The following is an 18656-nucleotide window of genomic DNA, read 5'->3' as shown; positions in this document are numbered from 1 at the left end:
TTTCTCTTAATGCACCCCAGGATCCTAGGGCCCTCTTGGCCACAAGGGCCCATTGCTGTCCCATGGACAACTTGCTGTCCACTAGGACTTCGAGGTCTTTCCCCATGGAGCTGCTTTCCAGCAGGATGGCCCCTAACCTGTACCGGTGCCTGGTGTTATTCCTCCCCGGATGCAGGACTCTACACTTGTCCTTACTGAACTTCTTGGGGTTCACCTTCACCCAGCTCTCCAACCTTTCTAGATCTCACTGGATGGCAGCACAGCCTTCTGGTGTGTCAGCCACCCCCTCCCTGTCCAGTTTTGTATCACCAGCGAACTTGCTGAGGGTGCACTCTATCCCCTCATCCAGGTCATTGATGAAGATATTGAATAAAACTGATCCCTGGGGAACACCACTGGCCACAGGCCTCCAACTTGACCCTGTGCCACTGAGCACAACCCTCTGAACTCTGTTGCTGAACCAGTTCACAGTCCACCTCACAGTCCAATCATCTATCCCACATTTCTTAAGCTTTCCTACAAGGATGTTATGGGCAACAGTACTGAAAGCCTTACTGAAGTCAAGGTGTATGACATTCACTGCTTTCCCTTCATCTACCCATTTAGTCACACCGTTATAGAAGAATATCAGATTAGTCAAGCAGGATTTCCCTTTGGTAAATCCATATTGGCTACTCCTGATAACCTTCTTTTCTTCTGTTTGGTTAGAGATGGCCTGCAGAATGAGCTGCTCCATCACCTTTCCAGGGATGGAGGTGAGGCTGACCAGTCTGTAGTTGCCTGGGTCCTCTTTCTCACCCTTTTTGAAGACTCTCCCATTCTCCACAAGTTTTCAAAAATAGAGAGGGGCTCAACAACAAAAACATCAGCTAGCTCTCTTAGCACACGTGGATGCACGTCATCAGGGCCCATGGATTTGTGTGTGTTGTTTCTCCAAGAGGCCTCTAACTCAATCCTCACTGACCACTGGAGTCTTCCTCGGTCCAGTTTTGCTCACTTACTTCCAGCGACTGGTATTCCTGAGGGCTGGTAGTAGGAGTAAAGACTGAGAAGGCATTTGGCAATTCTGCCATCTCTGCATCCTCTCTTACTGTATCTCCCACCTCATTTAGAAGCAGACCCACTTTTTCCCCACTCTTCCTTTACTCATTGATGTATTTGAAGAAGTTCTTGTTTTCTTTCACCTCCCTAGCCAGACTAAGTTCCAAGAGAGCCTTGGCCTTTCTTGTTGAGCCTCTGCATACTCTGGCAGCATTTCTATAATCCTCCCAATTAATCAGACCCTTTTGCCAAATATTGTAAATTTCCCTTTTCCATTTGAGTTTTTCCAGGTTCTTGCTTATCCATGCAGGTCTCCTGCCTCATCTACTCGATTTTTTATTTCAAGAGAACACATTTATCCTGACCTTGGGGGAGGTAAGAGTTTGAATATTGACCAGCTCTCTTTTGCCTCCCTATCTTCTAGAGTCCTAGCCCACGGGACACTTCTAAGATTTTTGAAGAGGACATAGGCCTCTTAAAGTCCAGGGTAGAAATCTTACTTATTACCCTTCTATTCCTAACAATACCAAACTCTTAACATGTCATGGTCACTACAGCCAAGACTGCCCCCAACCTTAACATCCACGACCAGATCTTCTTTATTAATACAAGGTCTAGCATTGCACCTCTCCTCCTGCATCACCTCAACCACCTGCAGCAGAAAGTTGTCATCAATACACTGAAGGAACCTTTTGGACTGGTTATGTTTGGCTGCGTGATCACCCCAACTAGTATCAGGGTGATTGAAGTCACCTATGAGCACCAGGGCATGTTATCTTGAGGCTACTTCCAGCTGCTCGTAGAAGGCCTTGTCAAGAACTTCTTCGTGGTTAGGTGGTCTGTAGTAGACACACACATTGGCATGTCCCTTAACTCTTACCCATAAGCTTTCAGCACTTTCATCGTCGCCCCCTGGGTTAAGCTCAATGCATTCTAATTGCTTACTTCCATAAAGAGCAACTTACTTAGACAAAGAGCACCTCCACCACCTCACCTTGTCAGTCTATCCTTCCTGAAAAGTACATCATCATCCATTACCACACTCCAGTTGTGTGCACTCTCCCACCATGACTCTGTAATTGCAACAAGATCATAGCTCTGCGACCGCACCCAGATGTCTAGTTCATCTGGCTGATGCCCCATGCTTCTTGCGTTGGTATGCAAACACTTTGGAGACTTAGTTGAGGAGCAGCTGTTACCATCATGGTTAGTTTGGTCTATTTGCCCATTTAGTGCAATAGCACCCACATTACCATGTTGGATCCCACCCCCTGCAAAATTCAGTTTAAAGCCATCCTAACTAATTTGGCCAGCCTAGCCCCAAAGATTGTCCTCTTTGAGACAAGTGTATCCCATCCCACCCTAGCAGGTTAGAGCTGTCACAGAATGTCCCATTGTCGTAAAAGCCAAAACCTTTATGATGGCATCAACTGCATAACCAGAAATTAATGTTCAAAAGATAATTTGTGCCCCGATGTTTTTAACTTGTGGCCCCAGAGCTTTATAGGCTGCCTTGATTTTACTTAGGTTCCTGCTCTCAGAGTCATTCATATGCACATGGAAGAGTAACAACTGGTAGTAGTCAGTGGTCTTCATGACTTGTGGCACCCTTTTAGCAACACCATGGATTTCTGCACCTAGGAGGCAGCAAACTTCACACAATTCTTTGTCAGGTCGACAGACAGGTGTCTCAGTGCCCTTTAACAGAGCCTCCCACTAGGAACACCCATTGTTTCTTTTTATGATAACCACTCTGTTTTTCTGGTGGGGCTTCACTACGTCGTGCAGGTTCATGAGCGTCAAGAAGCCTTAAAGCATCGTATCTGTTGTTGGTACTGATGTTAAAGGATGTGGGATGAAGTTTGGTCTTGCTTTTATGGGTAACCAGGGTCCAAGCTGTCATACTGTTAGTGGCGTCTGATAAAGGATTATGATTTTGCAACCATCTACATGTGTCTCAGCTCCTCTACTGCTGCGTAGCCTTGCTACTGTTTCTTGTAGTTTGGCCACCTGGTGCAACAGGTCGTCTACCTGTGAATACCTTGAACAGTTACTTACCTTCAGATCAGCAGAGGCATGTAGGGACAGCTACTCCTGTTGCTTCTCCTTTGCTGATCACTTCTGATGCATTCATACCAGCTATCATTGAAACCCACTTGGCAGCCTGGGGCACACTGGACTCCAGTTTCAGTTTTGGTGAGCTATGATATGGAGAACTGAGTAGAGCACATGGAATAAACGGGATAATATCTGAATGTAGCTGCACAAACCAAGGTGATAATTCATGGTCCTCATGATATGCACTTAATCCACCTCACCTGCCAGCTCTGGCACACAGCAAGGTGCTTAGGAACTTAAAATCTCATAGTAGAAGCCCAAAGAAACTGCCTGGAGCTGCACTGCTATTTCTTTTTTACCACTTCTTGCTTCTCCCTAAATTATATAGTCACTTCCAGATCAGCTTTGACCTTGTTACATCAAGACTTATAATTCCAGCCTCCTCCAGTCTAATGACAGCACATCACATAACGTCAAAATCCTGTATTAGGCTTTATTCTTTTATATAAACATTAACATTTCTCAAACAGATTAGTTAAAAATACAGATTTAAACAAGAATGTTTGCAATTGCAATGAGTTATAAAAAACAACAGATTATTTTACAGATTGTTATAAGTGCTTTACAAAGGTGCAGAGTGAAGGCCAGTGGCAGGGGACCAACCTCAAGTGCAAAATGGACACAATACCCTCACCACGGGCATAGCGCTCAGATACACAGCCAAAAAAAAAAAAACCAACCAAAAAAGAAACAAACAAAAAAAAAACAAGCCATGTGAACCTAGGCTCTTGGGATACTCACCGGGCTAGCAAACATAGACCCTTATGACAGAGAAGACTCATGAGACCAAGCTACCAGGATACTTAAGGTTACATCTCTGAGATCAGCCATAAGATTTTCTTGGAAAATAAGGAACATGTTTTACAACAGTATATTTCTCTTCTGTCAGACAAAACATTGCTGTAAATACTAGAATACTTATGGATGTAGATACTTAAGAACTTGTGGCATAAATCCAGTGTGGATCTCACAGTGCCCAAATTGAAAAAAGGATAGAAGACCCAAGTGTCCTTCTAAAGGAGTTGGCACTCCTCCTACATGAGGGACCTCCATATCCCATGACCATCATCAAAACCTTGAGCAAGTACCTTGGAAAGCCTTTGGCAAAAGGAAGAAGATGCAAGGGAATCTCGTTACACCCAATATTCCTACAGCCCATGATCTGAGAGTTGTGCAGCCCATAGTTTATGCAATGCCCACATATTTCACTAAATGCAGTGTGTCCTCTCTCCTCGGCCGATACATCTTCACACTCACCTTGGAACACATACCACATATTCCAGAGTCTTGGAAGTTTTTGAGATCCTTCCACACCTATCTTGCCCAGGTACCTGTCCTCCCCATCTATCTTCCTTCTATTCCGCCGCTAATGATAAAACCTAAGCCCTGATTTGTTTTGAACTAAAGTTTTCCAGCTGTTAGCAAACCAAAGGTAAAGTGAACTGGCTGCGAACGACCACAAGCTAAAACTGCAACGTGTTACATTAAAAAAAATCCACTACTTTATGCCTGACATCTTTCTGATGTACAGATGTTCCCTACCCAGAGGGCCTTCCTATTAGCCAATGGGCACTATACATAAAAGGAATTATATTCCAAAGGAGGGCCAGAATCAAAGGGCAGCTCTAGAGATGAAGTCTCATAATAAAGAAATAACAGGTACTTCTCTTGGAATCATTGTAAAGGGCAGCACATACAAGAGATTTTATTTATAGGAAACCCAGTGAAACCCCTAGAACATCCACATTGACTTCCCTGAGCTCCTCACATCCAGGTACACAGGGGACCCTGGCAGAAGCCTTTTGAGCTGGGTTACTCTCAACAGAGAGGGTTTGGCAAGTTCCTGCAAATTCATTTTCGTATTCGACATGAGAGAAAAGGATTGATGGGCAAGCCCTCAGTACATGCTTAGAGAAGAGAAAGACTGAAAAAAGAGGTGTATGTGTGTTTGGGGAAGGTCTTCATTGCTACCATTTTCAGATAGTTCACGTTACTCCTTTGGGGTATGGGCACTACATGGAAACCACTCCCCCTCCAATCTGATGTACCCCAACTGCCTCCTGCATACTCTCACGACAACATTGAAACTCCAGGCTCACCACTTCCTGCCCTGCCTAGCCCAGAGTTCAGTGCTTTGGAGACAGGAGGCTGGCTTCTCGTTAGCAAAGGCTGGGAGATGTCGTTATGTCAGCATGTCAGTGCCCTGGGAGCATGCAGTCACTCATGCACATCCCAGATTTCCGAGAGCAGGGGAGGGAGTTTCTTGTCCTGCAGCCGAAGGGCAAACACCTGTTCTGAGTGGACACTACTTAGTGTCCGAAGACTGACCAGCTTCATTAGCATCCGTGGAAACATCAGGCGGTCCTGCAGAGTCACACAAATAGACAACTGTTAGCAAATTCACACTAAAACTTTGTTTAAAAATGCCACACCAGACGATGCATTGTAACCACAATCCTGATCTCCTCTAAACCCAGCATTCTCCAGGAGGTGGCAGTGTGGAAGAACAGGAATAATACACCATGTCCCTATACTCCAGACTTTCTATGCTGGCTAAACTACGGAAAATGATACAGGACAGCAGGCTACGACATCTCGTAAATCCTGCATTTACAGCTTTTCCAAATAGCCACAGAAGGGCAGAGCGTGACAGTACAGAAAGCAAGACATCTGTTACAGACAGCAGTGCAAGAACTGTGCCTGCATAAACACAAAATCAGTTTGCATCATCGTTGGAGATGTTCTGGTCAGGCACTTACATTTGGTCTGTTGATGCAAATGTAAGAATGAAGAGCTTCCACATAGGTGTGCTGCAGCCTCTCCACCAGGGACTGGTCCTGCACATTCGGTCGGTCTACCAAAAAGCAGGTTAGAAGTAAGCAGATTGCCACAGGCAGCTTCACTGGATTTGACCTACTTGCCTAACCCCAGTCCCTCAGTATGGTCTCTCCCCAAAACTTCATCTAGCATTCATCCAGCACAGCTAGAAGAGTTAACCATTGCTGCAGCAGCTATGTCTGTTTTCTCTAACTGTCCTTTTGCAGTGATATCTATGTCTGACTTCTATAGATGGGTAAGGTTAGAGAGACCAAAACAGCACTATATAAGTGTTTGGTCTTACATTCCTATCCCAGTGAAGATGAGAAGCTTCTCATTCAGGAGAGAATAGGAAAGTCTCTCCACCAGCTGAGCCAGGTAAAAAAAGGTAGCAAAGAAAAAAAAAAATCATCTTTCAGGTCACAAGACAGAAAACAGAAGATGTAACTTCTTTGCAAAGCCGTGTGCTGACACAGAGCATCTTTACCTGACCACTAGATGTCACTCATCCCACATGACCTGCATTACACCAGGCACGTGAAAAGTACATTAAGGGACTAGTAAAATAGTAATTCTGAAATGAGAAAGAAAAATATTGGTTAATTTTTCTATAAATTTTTCCAGAAGCGGGGAATCTGATTTTCTCTGGAGGAGACACTAAAAAATTCAGAATATAACATATAACCTAACCAGAAGTAGTACCGTGCTTCCCTAGACCCTCTATATCCTCTATAACTCTTCATCTTGTGACCTTCCTTTACTTTCTTTGCCCTCTGACTCACTGTGCAGCTCTTAGATGTTCTTGGATTTTTACCTGCAGAGAAAATGTTGATGGCGATTAAAAGTGCATATTCAGCATCATTGAGCTGTAGCTCATTCATTCCCTTTGAGAACTCAAAGATAGGGTTAATGAACTCAAACTGCAGACCTGCAAAAAAGAGAACAAAGTGAGGCAAGGACAGTTGTCTCCTTTCTTTCTCCCTCCCTCTGATGGAACAAGCTACCAGAAACCCAGCACAGTATGCCAAGGAGAAGGAAAGACAGGGAGGCAGGGAGCAAACTTAAATAATGTTCCAAGTGTGGCTGAAACCTCCCTTTATATCCCACCACTCTTGGTGAGCACCGGGAACAGTGGCTGAGTAGATGGGCTCTAACTGTAAAATGTCTGGGTTTTCTTGGAGCTTTAAATGCCCCACAATGATGAAAGGAACACAACATCAAGTATCAGATATGTTTGTCAAGAAATCAGCAGCCCACAAGTCCAACATCTACACTTCCCACTCTGACACGATCACCTCTTTCGAACCCAGCAGCCCCCTTGCTTTCAAACAGAGCTTTAATCCCATGCTCCAGATTCACCTGAACACACTGAAAACTTTAGCCCTTTCCCCCAAAACAGCATCCAAGTTTCTAATTTCCTGCAGCACAACTGCATCAGAGAAGATTGAACATAATGGAGGGAATCTTTCTGGCCACCTGCTTTTTGCCTTCTTAATAATCTGAAGAAAAGGCTACCAGGATGAGAGTCAAAGAGAAAAGTTGTATGGAAGAGCCATCTCAAATATAAATGGTGTCAGGGGCTTGAGTCTGGTGAGGTTTTGTGTAACAGCAAGAGTAGATTTATGTGAAGATTCTAGAGCCACCCCCAGGTAAAATTCAGACCTGCCTCTGGCCAGGGCCAGGCCTATCAGCACCTCTGCCATCAAGGTATTTAAGAGGCAACCCCATTTTTTGGTTTTGTGTGGTTTTGAGCTGTCCTCTCTCTAATGTTGGGGAGTTTTTCTGTTGGAGGAGTGGGAGGTGAGAGGAGAACAAAGGAACTTGGCCCTGAGAAGAAAGAGAGGCAGAAGAGTCCCAGAGGAGAAGGGGAGGGAGGAGGCTGCTGGAGCAGGACCTTTCCCCGAAGCCCCACGGTGCTGGAGATGGCAGGAAAGCCACTGCCTGCCAGCTGAGGGGAACAGTGACCAGCTGAGGGGATCAATGGTGGCAAAAACGTCCAGGATGCATCGGTACATGCAGAGCCCCGTGAGAGAGGGGAGAGAGACTGAGCATCAGCAGGGGACGTGCCCAAAGTGATCCTTTGCCCCGATGGACTCACAAGGAGGAAGAGGATTGCCTCCTGTGAGGTGGACACCGTGAGGCAGGAAGGAGAGACTGCGAGGAGTCTCTCCAATTACAATGAGTAATGGCCACATGGAATACATTCCCCATCTCCTGCCCCCAGCCCTTGCACCGATGATGGGAGGAGGAGGTAGCCAGGAAGATGAGAGGGGTGAGGAGGGTGGCAAAGTATATTTAAGATTAGGTCATATTTATTGATGTATTCCTCTCACTATCCTACTTCATAAATGGTGATGATGAATTAAATCTATGTTTTCTCCCCAGATTGCTCTGGTTCTTTACTCGTCATTTTAAATGGTATCTTATTACCCTCCCTATCCTTAATCTCAAACCCTTGAGCCTTTTTAGTTGAACTGTCTCCCTCCACATCTCCGTGGAAATGGGGGTGGGGGGAAGAGTGAGCTGGAGACCATGTGATTTTTTTGTTCCAGGCAGCTTGAACCACAACAAACAGTTATATAGCAACCCAAGGAACAAAAATAAATAAATAAATAAATGCTGGAGATAACACATTTCCTGTTACTTCACCTGGAATTACAGATACTCATTGCTCCTGGAAAAACAGACTTAAGAAATTACATCACCACAAATTATTGTATACTGAGTTGATGACATGTCTAAAGCACTCTGCAGGGATCTTCCGTATAGACTTCATATCAGCTGAAATGCAATCATACTAAACGTCATCACTCAAAGCATGCATCCAGATTAACAAGTGATGTACTTGCAAAGGAGAGAAGACTGGGTTTTGATTTGTTGTGATGTGATACAACGCTAAGACCACATGTTCCACTTCAGATCTCTACCAGCAACAAAGTTCTCCCCAGTTGGCAGCCCTAGGAGCACTTTTACAGCAAGATTTTCATGCTGTAAGAGTCCAGATTTTCCAAAGTGAGTTCACATTTTAAAAAAAAAAAAAAAAAAAGAAAAAGACACGAATTGACCTAGCATCACATATTAAAAGCAAAAAAGGGTTTGTGGGGCTACTGGTCTGGTCCTGTTATAAATCTCTCACCTGACTTTAGCTTTAAAGTCCCACATAACTATTTCCAACAGCTCACATTAAAAAGGAAAAGATGAAAGAACACAAGACACAGGGAAGGAAGAAACACCTGTCTAATGCACCACCTGCTTTGGCGAAATCATCCCGATTATAGCTCAGGTCCTTAAGAAAGGTGATGCTCTCAATCTCTGGATTGTAGCGGCGAGATGTCTCCAACAACATCACCTGAAACCAGGAACAGGCACACTTGATTTGAAAACAGGAAAGAACATTATAACATTGACAATTTGCAAAGTGTAAGGAGTATCTCTGGAAAAAAATAAATAAATAAACCTGAACAAAACACCTCCAAGAAGTTTCTCTGAGAGTACTTAAAAATTCCACAGTAAATTCTGCTGCATCCTTTGTGGTACTTGTTTCTGAGGAGAGGGAAATACCTGCTTACCACTACCAAGGCTCTTGCTTGCCTCACTCTCCTCCATGGCCCTTTCCCAGTATTATAGCCTGGCACTGCTGTAACGGTCCCATAGCTGAAGTTTTTCAGGCTGCCACCCCCCAAGGAGGGATCGAACCAGTTCTCCAGGTGGGTATACTCCAAATTCTTTCATCTCTGCTACTATGTATTGTGGTGGAGCTGAACTCTCACCTCTATTGTAGATGTCTTCAATAAAGCGATCTGATCTTCCCTGGTGAGCTCCAGGAAGCCAGGGAGTTGCTTGGCAAAGTCCACAATCTCTTGCACAGAGATAATTGCAAGTTCTGTAAAGTGAGCAAACCGCTGCTGCCTTGCTTCACGGTTGTTAGGGTCAGGAACTTGGGGCCATGGCTGTTGGAATAGGAAGAAACAACATATATATGTGAAAGATGAAGTCAGAGTAGAAAGATGAGAAGATGAACTCAACAGAGAAAGAAAACCAGACACATTGGAACATCCCACTTTGCTATTCTTTACAGAACTTTAGCCCAGAGATACAACGCCAGAACTAGCTCTGTTCTCCCAAACCCCAACTCCCCAAACTTGACTTTTTCTTATTCTGGGTACACTGGTTAAGAGTTCTTACCGTCACTTTGAGCCTGTCTGTGAATGAGCGCTGGTTGCACTGCTGCTGAGCGGCCACAAGTTTTTTGATCATGCTCAACTGTTCAGGCGTCAACTCGTGAGAAGGGCTTGGTGGATTTGGAGGGTTTGGACGCACCACAACTGTCCGAGCCTGATCATCTTCCTGCTTCTTTAGTTTCTTCAGCTGGATCTGTTCTTCAGATAGAACATCTAAAGCAGGAACAGCCAGAGATGAATCACAGCATAAATGCACGTTGAAGCCACACTAACACAGGAAAACACGCTCTGGATGTAGAGACAGAGATCACAGCTGGTACATCAGAGTGTACACAACACAGACAGACAGCAGTGATACTTATCATTTGTTTCTCTCTCTTTTCCTCACTTTAGGTTGTTCCACTGCCTTTCTTTTAATCATACTGTCATGCCAAGTGTTCACAAAGGACAGAAGCTCTGCAGATCTCAGAAAGACAACGGCGACCTTCCCCATTGAGCAATTTCCCAAAAATGTCATGTTATAACAGAGTGCAACAAGTGCTCTCTTCACATGCCATGGTGTGCCCATTGTATTTTATATTATCCTGCTGTTTTGTCATTTTCTCATATTGCTAAATTAACCGCTTGGGTCATTTCATCTTCCTCTTGAGAGGTCAGAGTCAGTATTGAGTGGAGTTCAAGTCTGCAAGGACGATTTTCTACACAGCCCATTTGCAACAGACTGCAGAGCAGTAACATACTAAAAGATAAATGACAGAATGGCTTTGCATAAAATATACTAAGGACCACAAGTCCTTCAGGAGTAGGGCTAGAAGTCTTCTTCAGTCATGAAGTCAAAAGATACACCCTCTAGATGTGTTGTGAAAAATCTTACTGGATCAACTGCTCATTAGCTAGTTTAAATACAAAAATCTGTTAACAGCCTGTAACTAAGGTAACTGAAGAATTCTGTTTTGAACAAAGAGGTGTGTTGCAGCTTTAAGCTGCAAAAAGTATCTGCAAGCTGCATCTAGAAAAACCTGAAGCTACCAGACATACCTGGATTCAAGGATTATCTTCAAGAGAATCATCCTGTGGGTTAATAATGAATGAACAAAAGGCAGAAAAGGGTCTTAATTGGAAAAGACTGTATCTTCAGGGGAAAAAAACAAAAGATAAAATAAAAAAACCCCTTGACTTTGCAAACAAGATTTTAGAAGTGCCAAAAGATCCTTTGGCCATTTTTTGTGCACAGGTAACAGGGAAACATGGCAGCTACACAGGAAGGCAGGCCCCAAGACTGAACAAGTATATACCTGCACTTCTCAAAAGAATCACATTAAACACGAAGAAAAGGAGTACCGTGAGAAAGCATTCCGAAATGGACAGTCCATGGGATTCGAGGGAAAGACAAAAAACACAGCACACCCAAGCTGAGTGTAACTTTTACTCTGACTTCCAACAAGGAGGATGCACACACAGGTACACGCATGGACAAGAATTACAACTCTAACAGGAAAGACATACAATTATCAAATTAAGGGGGAATCTGTAAGATTAGAGAATGCTAGTCACAGTGCTAGTTTAAGGTAAGTACTTGATCCAGGCAATTAACAGTACCTCATCTTGGCACTCGGATGCTCAGAATTTATAGCTGAGTAACAAGTTATCAGATATTACTGGATCCTGAAAACTACCTACGTGCAAGCTTCTACATAGCATTAAATTCAAAGCAGCCTAAATTATTTGATTTGTCATGAAGGAAGTATTTAACCTCATGGTTCACATTGGCTTTAGAACAATAAACTGGCCACGAAGAACTTCAGTCTGGGAATTAGAAGAATGTTTCCAACAATTAGTAGAGGGAAGTTCTGGAATGACCTTCCCATTGAAACAGCTGGAGGCTGAAAACAGCTGAAAAAGTCCTCAGTTTCTGTCAAGATTAACAAGGTAAATTTGCAGAGGGAATTATAGTGTTGACAAGAATTGCCAAGCACTTGAAAATAACAATGCAAAGATCCCTTTTGGCCTAATTTTCCCGAGCTGTCTTCATCTCAAGACAAGAAACAAACACAGAAACACGTGGAAGCTCTTTAGTACCTACCTGCAACAGAAGGGTAGCAAGATGGGCAGGTAGCCTTGCTATATAGCTTTTAAAATACATCTGTTTTGTAGCTCTTAAGAGTAGGGAGAAACGGGACAAAGACAGGATACATAATGCTGATGCAAACCAGTATGACAGAGATATTGATTACGTACATTAGGTGTGCCATGTTTCACATGGAAAAAAATGAACAGCTTGTTTCCTTTGTGCAGCTCAGTAGGACTTACTTCTGCAGAATTAGTTTTCTAAGATGTTTCTGATATACCCTGTTCTTCACTGTTCTGGGTGCTGGATGTCAGAAAAAGAGACTTCACACAGATTTAACATGAACCAAGCATCCATTTGGTCAGTGTTGGCCAGCAATGGGATGCAACCCAGATGCCTTGGCAGAGTAGGGCTGGTCCCGATATGTGAGCAGGAATATTGTTGAATATTCAGAAACAGAAGCCTTAATGGCTTGTGTGAGAAAAATAGCAGAGCTCGCTACAGGGAGCAAGAGCAGGTCTGCACAGACACGGCTGCAGTACTGTGGTGCTGCCCTTGACCTCTGTCACGAGCTCATGGCACAAGGCAAAGGAAAGTGCTTGTTGTTTAAGGAGCGTGGTGACCAGTCTTGTAGTCCTGATCACAAGATAGACAGAAAGCCTGAGTTTACTGATACAGTTGAGAGCATATTGCAGAATGCATAAATAATAGTTGCAGGTCTTTCCTCTTACATCATATTCCACAAGTTCTTACAAAATAGCTTGTTCAAGGAATACAGCAGGGCTGGGGCGCTCAGCATGCCTGTCAGCCTCACCTCTCTGTGTGATCCCTGCTAATCTCTGTGACTTCCCACACACATTAAACACGCATGGCTCACATGTGACCCCCAAGCACTCACACTATCCCCTTTCTTAGGCCCCTCGGCCCCCAGCCCCCCCCTCAGCACCATTTCCTGCACTCACACTGCTCCCGCATGCCCGCCTCCTGGCACTTGCGCAGCCGGCACTCTTGACACTTGCGACGCATGTACATGTCCATCTCGCACTTGCCGCCGTTCTTGCAGACGTACTGCGCGCCCTTGATCACACTGCGGCGGAAGAAGCCCTTGCAACCTTCGCAGCTCAGCACGTTGTAGTGGAAGCCAGAGGCCTTGTCCCCACACACGCTGCACACTTCGTTTCCCAGCATCTTAGGCGCTGGACCCTTCTTCCGCTTCAGGGGGGGGTTTTCTACCGGAATGCACAGTGCCAAGGAAAAGGAAAAAAAAGAAAAAAGAAGAAGAAAAAAAAAGAAAACACACACATGAGGGAATCATGGTGTTTGGAGCTGACTGTCCCATTTCCTTCAATAACCGATATCCTCAAGCAAACCCACTATCTCTCAAACACACAGATGAAAAGATAAAGTCTCCCATTTCTCAGACTCACCCTCAGGACAAGCGTATCTTCTGCAACAAACTAACTACTGACATAACCCAAACAGTTTCACCTCAACTATATAAGCAAATAGAGCTTCACATTTGCTCCCCTCCAAAACAGAAAGAGCTAAAACACGCTCAGGCCAGATGTTTTTCTACCCTTTCCATCATCAGGAGTGATGGTTAAATTACCAATGTGAGAAAGAGCTGCAAAACACTTGAGCTGAAATATAAGACAGTGCGGAAGAAGTAATTTTCTTCAGAATTCACCTCCAGTTCTCTCACTTGTATTCTCTGCCATACTCATGCACAAGGATAAGGAAAAATGGTTCAGCTTTCAGTCACAGAAAACCAGTGCTGAATCTGTGACGGGTTTCAACCAGTGTTGAAACAGTACAACAAGTAGACTGAGTAGACAGCCTGGAACACTTGGGGAAACTGTCAGAACAGAAGACAGCAACTTTGTGGAGGTAGGGGCAATAGGCAGGCAAGCAGCACGCTGCGTAAGCTCTGTGAAGCTTTGGAACCCCAAAGCCATTATTTCTTCAAGAGTGCTCTGCACTCCTAAATCTGAAACACTGTCATACTGACAATTCCTTTACTAAACCTTATTATTCCATCTGAAACACAGCCCCTCCACATTTCAGAAGGTCTTGTGCAGCAGCTCCCAGTTGTTCCTGTGCTATTCTAACAGATATTAATCTTATCATTGCTTTGTGTTCTGAAAACATCTTTGGTCTAGTCCAGCGCATCTCACCTTAAGCATTCCAAATGCCTGGCATTTTTATTTGTGTATTCCCTCCCTGCTAGCCATCTCTCTCTTCATTCCGTTTAATTGTAGCCATGTTGGCATCCAACACGTCCTTCTGCGTCACTCGTAGCACAAGTAATTTTCTGTATGTCAGGTACTACAGATTCTTTTATGGCAGCTTTTCATAAAGACTGCAAACAGCACGTCTTGCTAAGTCTCCAAATTACGTTTAGATATGCCTGGAAAGCCTTTACACTGGAGGTAATTCACAGGGATTAGTTTGCAGGACAAAGCTGCTGCACTTTCTGATCAGCATCGGGGTTATGACAACACATCTGTTTTTCATAGGTATGGTTCTAATACTTCTATCTTTACTCTTGGTTACACTTAATATTCTGCTCTAATTCCTGAAATGCTAAACAGTTCTAGGTCAGTCTCAGAAGCTAATACTAGTGTTCTTCACTACATATTGGTTTCCACAGTCCTAAGTATATCGGTGTTGATTTTCTATCCCATTGAATTTACAGAGGTCTCGAGGTCACTCATTCTGGTCTGCACTTCTCATTGCAGACTGGATAGCAGGAAAATGTCATCAGAAAGGTTAAGTGTCTGGTATTCCTCTCGTTCTGCTGTATTTCTCTTCACACAACCTATTACCAAGAGGAAATTATGCAATATCTACAGTTACTTCAAATTACTTAGTCTGCTATGGCATATATATAACTGGTATGATAGCTTTGTGTAAGCCTCAGACAATGTTCATATGTTTCTGAGGGATAGCAAAATAATCCAATGATGTCCACAAGATGGATCTGTCCATCTTGTGGATTTCTTAGCTGTCTTTAAGATATTAGATAAAGATCTGATTATCATTCATACAATAGTTCTGTTGAGACAGATAGGCTTATTCTTTGATCTATGGAAGTTATTTTCCATTTTTAACACTAGCCATTTTAGTTACATAGCTTATTATTGTCATTTTCCGTAGTCAAAGATAACACAGAAATAATTTGAGATGTATCAAGCGTGAATGCCATCTCTGCACCTTTAGGTTTCATTAGGATCCTCCCTCTTTGGTAGATCCCCTATTTAATAATTTTTTTCCACATTTAGTGGCTTTGTTCCTTACGTTTTGTAAGGCATGTTTCCCCTTCTCTGTTTTAACGTTTTGGGGGGGGGGGGTAATAACTCTTCACCTTTCAACTACTCTCTTTGTTTCTTACTCTAACATTGAGTACTCGTTCAATGTCCAGATCACCTCTTCTTTTTCACACAGAATTGCGGAGGCTGGAAAAGACCTCCGAGATCACTGAGTCCAGCCTATGTCCCAACACCACCACAGCACTAAGTGCCAGATCCAGCCTCTCCTTAAACCCCTCCAGGGACGGTGACTCTCCCCCTTCCCTGGGTAGTGTATCCCAGTGCCTGAGCACCCTCTCTGCGAGGAAGGGCTTCCTGAGACCCAACCCAAACCTGCCCTAACACAGTTTCAGGCTGTGCCTTCTCCTCCTCTCACTAGTTGCCTGGGAGAGGAGTCCAATCCCCACCCAACTACACCCTCCCCTTCAGGGAGTTGTAGAGTGATAAGGTCCTCCCTGAGTCTCCTCCTCTCCAGGCTAAACAACCCCAGCTCCCTGTCATTGCTTCCCTGTTCAAATGCATTTATTTGTCACATTTTCATTAGGTTGCTGATACTGTGCTGGACACTTCATTTGTGCTTTCCTTTTTTTTCTTGTTACCCATCCAGACATGTTATACTACATTTTCTCAAAGTTTGTAAGTGTAGGATTGTGTGTCAGCAGCAATTATAACTGCAAAAACTCAACTCTACTTCCTGGTACTCTTGTAACTTCAATTAACCTCAGAAATACGTAGAGGAAACTTCTACTGTGTTTCCATTGTATCAATCTACAATAACCTGTTATTTCTTTGTAACACTAACCCTTGTTGGATTGTCAACTGTAATAAAATTTTATTTTTCAGCAGCTAACAAAAACAAAAAAAGGCTAACAAAAAGAAATTCATTTTACTGCCACAGACCTACCCTCTAGAAGATGAACTAAGCAAACTATTCAACACATCACCTGAATAAATGCAGTTATCTTCAACTATTAGTAACTAATTCTATTCTTAGACATTCTCTGAGTGCCTAAAGCACAACAGAACTCAGTACAAAATCTTGCCAAGTATCAATTCTAGTTGCAGCTGAAAGAACGGATAACTTTTAGCTTTCATGGATTTAGTAAGAATTTTTCCATACCTGCATGTTCAGGAGGGTTCTCTGGCCCAGGGAAGAGCGAAAGCCCTTCCTCCTCCATCTCAAATACACTTGCCACCCTCTTCCCATGATCCTGTGTGCTGAGCTGAGTGGGACCCATGGAAGCCACACAGGAAGGGCTCACTTTAATCTCATCGCTGCAGCATTGTTACTGCTGAGCAAGGGGCCACAGACGTCTTCAAGGTCTTTAGATTCTCTCTGCCGCTGAAAGCCAGAAAGGAAGTACCTGTGGGGAAAAAAAAATAGAAAAGAAAAAGATGCAGAAGAGGCAAGATGTCAACTACGGAGGTGATTAACACCTCAAATCTATTACAATCGACATCTCAAGCAAGCTTCAAGATTTTGTTTCCTTATTTAATAAAAGTGATAACTGTGTTTCATCACTGTTTCTTCTCTTGAAACAAACTGTATTTTAACAAACTGTGTTAAAAGGTAAGTGATACAAGATTAGCACAACCAGGCACAAAACTGTCTTTTTACTGCCAAAATATTTATCAAAGCAGGACAAGTCTTCATTAGTGTGAACACCACCAGGGGACTTCAGCTCTGACCTCTCCAAGTGTGTAAGAGGGAAATTCCAGACTTTACAACCCGTGGCCTTTAATAAAGCTTCCAGTAACAAAGAGCTCATTGCTGCCAGCTGCCCTGGATTCTGCGGCATGTACTGCAGAGCACACAGAAAATTATCAAAGACAATTTTGATACAAGGATTCAGCAAAGACTACAAAACACCAAATTTCCCTATTATTATCAGCAGCCAAAGGCTGGGCCAAAGATCAATGACGCATCGAAGACGAAGTCAACAAATCCTCCCCGCACCTACAGCAAGAAATGGCAAGCTGGCGTCAGAGCCACAGGAAATGACCATTACGCTACACTCCGGAAACAGATTCACCACCAACCTGCTGAAGCTATCCTTTTCTGGAACCTGGAAACCATACTGAAAAGCATCTTTATTATACAGCACTAACTCCACTACAGAACCTGACTCTGGAAAGCAAATCCATTCACCTTTTTCCAAAAAGCCCCACCCGCACAAAAAAAGGCCTCTCTGGTTTCACTGCACAGACTTAGAGAAACTGATGCAAACCACTAATGTAAATACCCCTAATCTGATTGAACACGCATTTGATCTGTCGATCTTAACTCAGTGATTTACCAATGCAAGCTAAAGGGATTAACTGATTTAAAAAGCAACTACCTTAAAGGCCTGTACCATTTTAACTTGAATGGTTGAGTTCAGGACTGGAAGCCTACCACTCTCCGAAAGACAGGAGTTGGCAGAAAGCTGCGCACCAGCCCAGATACAAAAGCATCAGGTAAGCAGGGGCATGTCTCACACTGCAAGAGGCAGAGAACTGCAGTCTGAAGTCCCTTCTCTTCTCCTGGGTATTCAGACCAGACAACGCAACTTTTTTTAGAATGCCAAAGGCAAAGAAGAAAGCAATACTTCCAAAAGCCACCCCCCTTCCCAGCGCTCTGAAACAGTCATCGAGTATAAAAGCAGCCATCCTGCTGAGTCTGCTGAGCTCCTGCCATCCCCCTTACCCTGGCAGATAACAGATGCAGGTGTTAAAAACCACAGAGCATATTAATTCAAAGGACCTTAGTAAATACAGCCTCAGACTGTATAAGGAATTCAGAGCTCCCTCCTCTTTGGTGCACACAGACACTGAATCATTCTAGAAACAGACTAGGATAAAGGCAGAGGCAGCAAATATAAAACTCAAAGCTATAAAAAGGAAGAAGCCCTGTTGTGGGAGACTACAACCCAACTGACGCGATTTACAACCAATTCAAAGAGACGGACAGTTCACAAGGGAACGACCTGGCTACCACAATCAATATTTTAAAAAAAAAAAGTCTTCCCAGTAAATCCCTCAGCAACTGAAAACCTTGTGGAGAGGCACAGAGCATCACACGGAAATAAGAGTTTCACTGAAGCAAACCCCTAGTGCCATGTAAACTCCTCACTGATGCACTCA

General features: G+C 43.7%; 1 protein-coding gene across 1 annotated transcript; it reads right to left on the bottom strand.

The window, feature by feature from the left end:
- Positions 1–3578: 3578 nt before the first annotated feature.
- On the bottom strand, positions 3579–16919 carry NR1H3 (nuclear receptor subfamily 1, group H, member 3). The gene is made up of 8 exons (XM_009871770.1): positions 16654–16919; positions 13188–13454; positions 10162–10370; positions 9747–9926; positions 9226–9325; positions 6791–6904; positions 5919–6013; positions 3579–5523 (listed from the first exon to the last, which is right to left on the bottom strand). The coding sequence occupies exons 1-8, from the start codon at positions 16769–16771 to the stop codon at positions 5377–5379; spliced, it is 1230 nt and encodes a 409-aa protein (XP_009870072.1). The 5' UTR covers positions 16772–16919; the 3' UTR covers positions 3579–5376.
- Positions 16920–18656: the final 1737 nt, after the last annotated feature.

This window comes from Apaloderma vittatum, unplaced genomic scaffold, assembly GCF_000703405.1.
Source record: "Apaloderma vittatum isolate BGI_N311 unplaced genomic scaffold, ASM70340v1 scaffold15836, whole genome shotgun sequence".
Taxonomy (NCBI): Eukaryota; Metazoa; Chordata; class Aves; order Trogoniformes; family Trogonidae; genus Apaloderma; species Apaloderma vittatum.
This window is presented reverse-complemented; position numbering and strand designations above follow the sequence as displayed.

What these genes read in the sequence shown, in the direction of transcription:
- NR1H3 (XM_009871770.1), bottom strand. Translation starts at nt 16,771, where the DNA reads ATGGGTCCCACTCAGCTCAGCACACAGGATCATGGGAAGAGGGTGGCA. An exon ending in TGAAGACATCTACAATAGAG is followed by an intron (nt 9,326 to 9,746) that starts GTGAGAGTTCAG and finishes TCCTGGTTTCAG; the next exon opens with GTGATGTTGTTGGAGACATC. An exon ending in GGATGATTTCGCCAAAGCAG is followed by an intron (nt 6,905 to 9,225) that starts GTGGTGCATTAG and finishes TCTTTTTTGCAG; the next exon opens with GTCTGCAGTTTGAGTTCATT.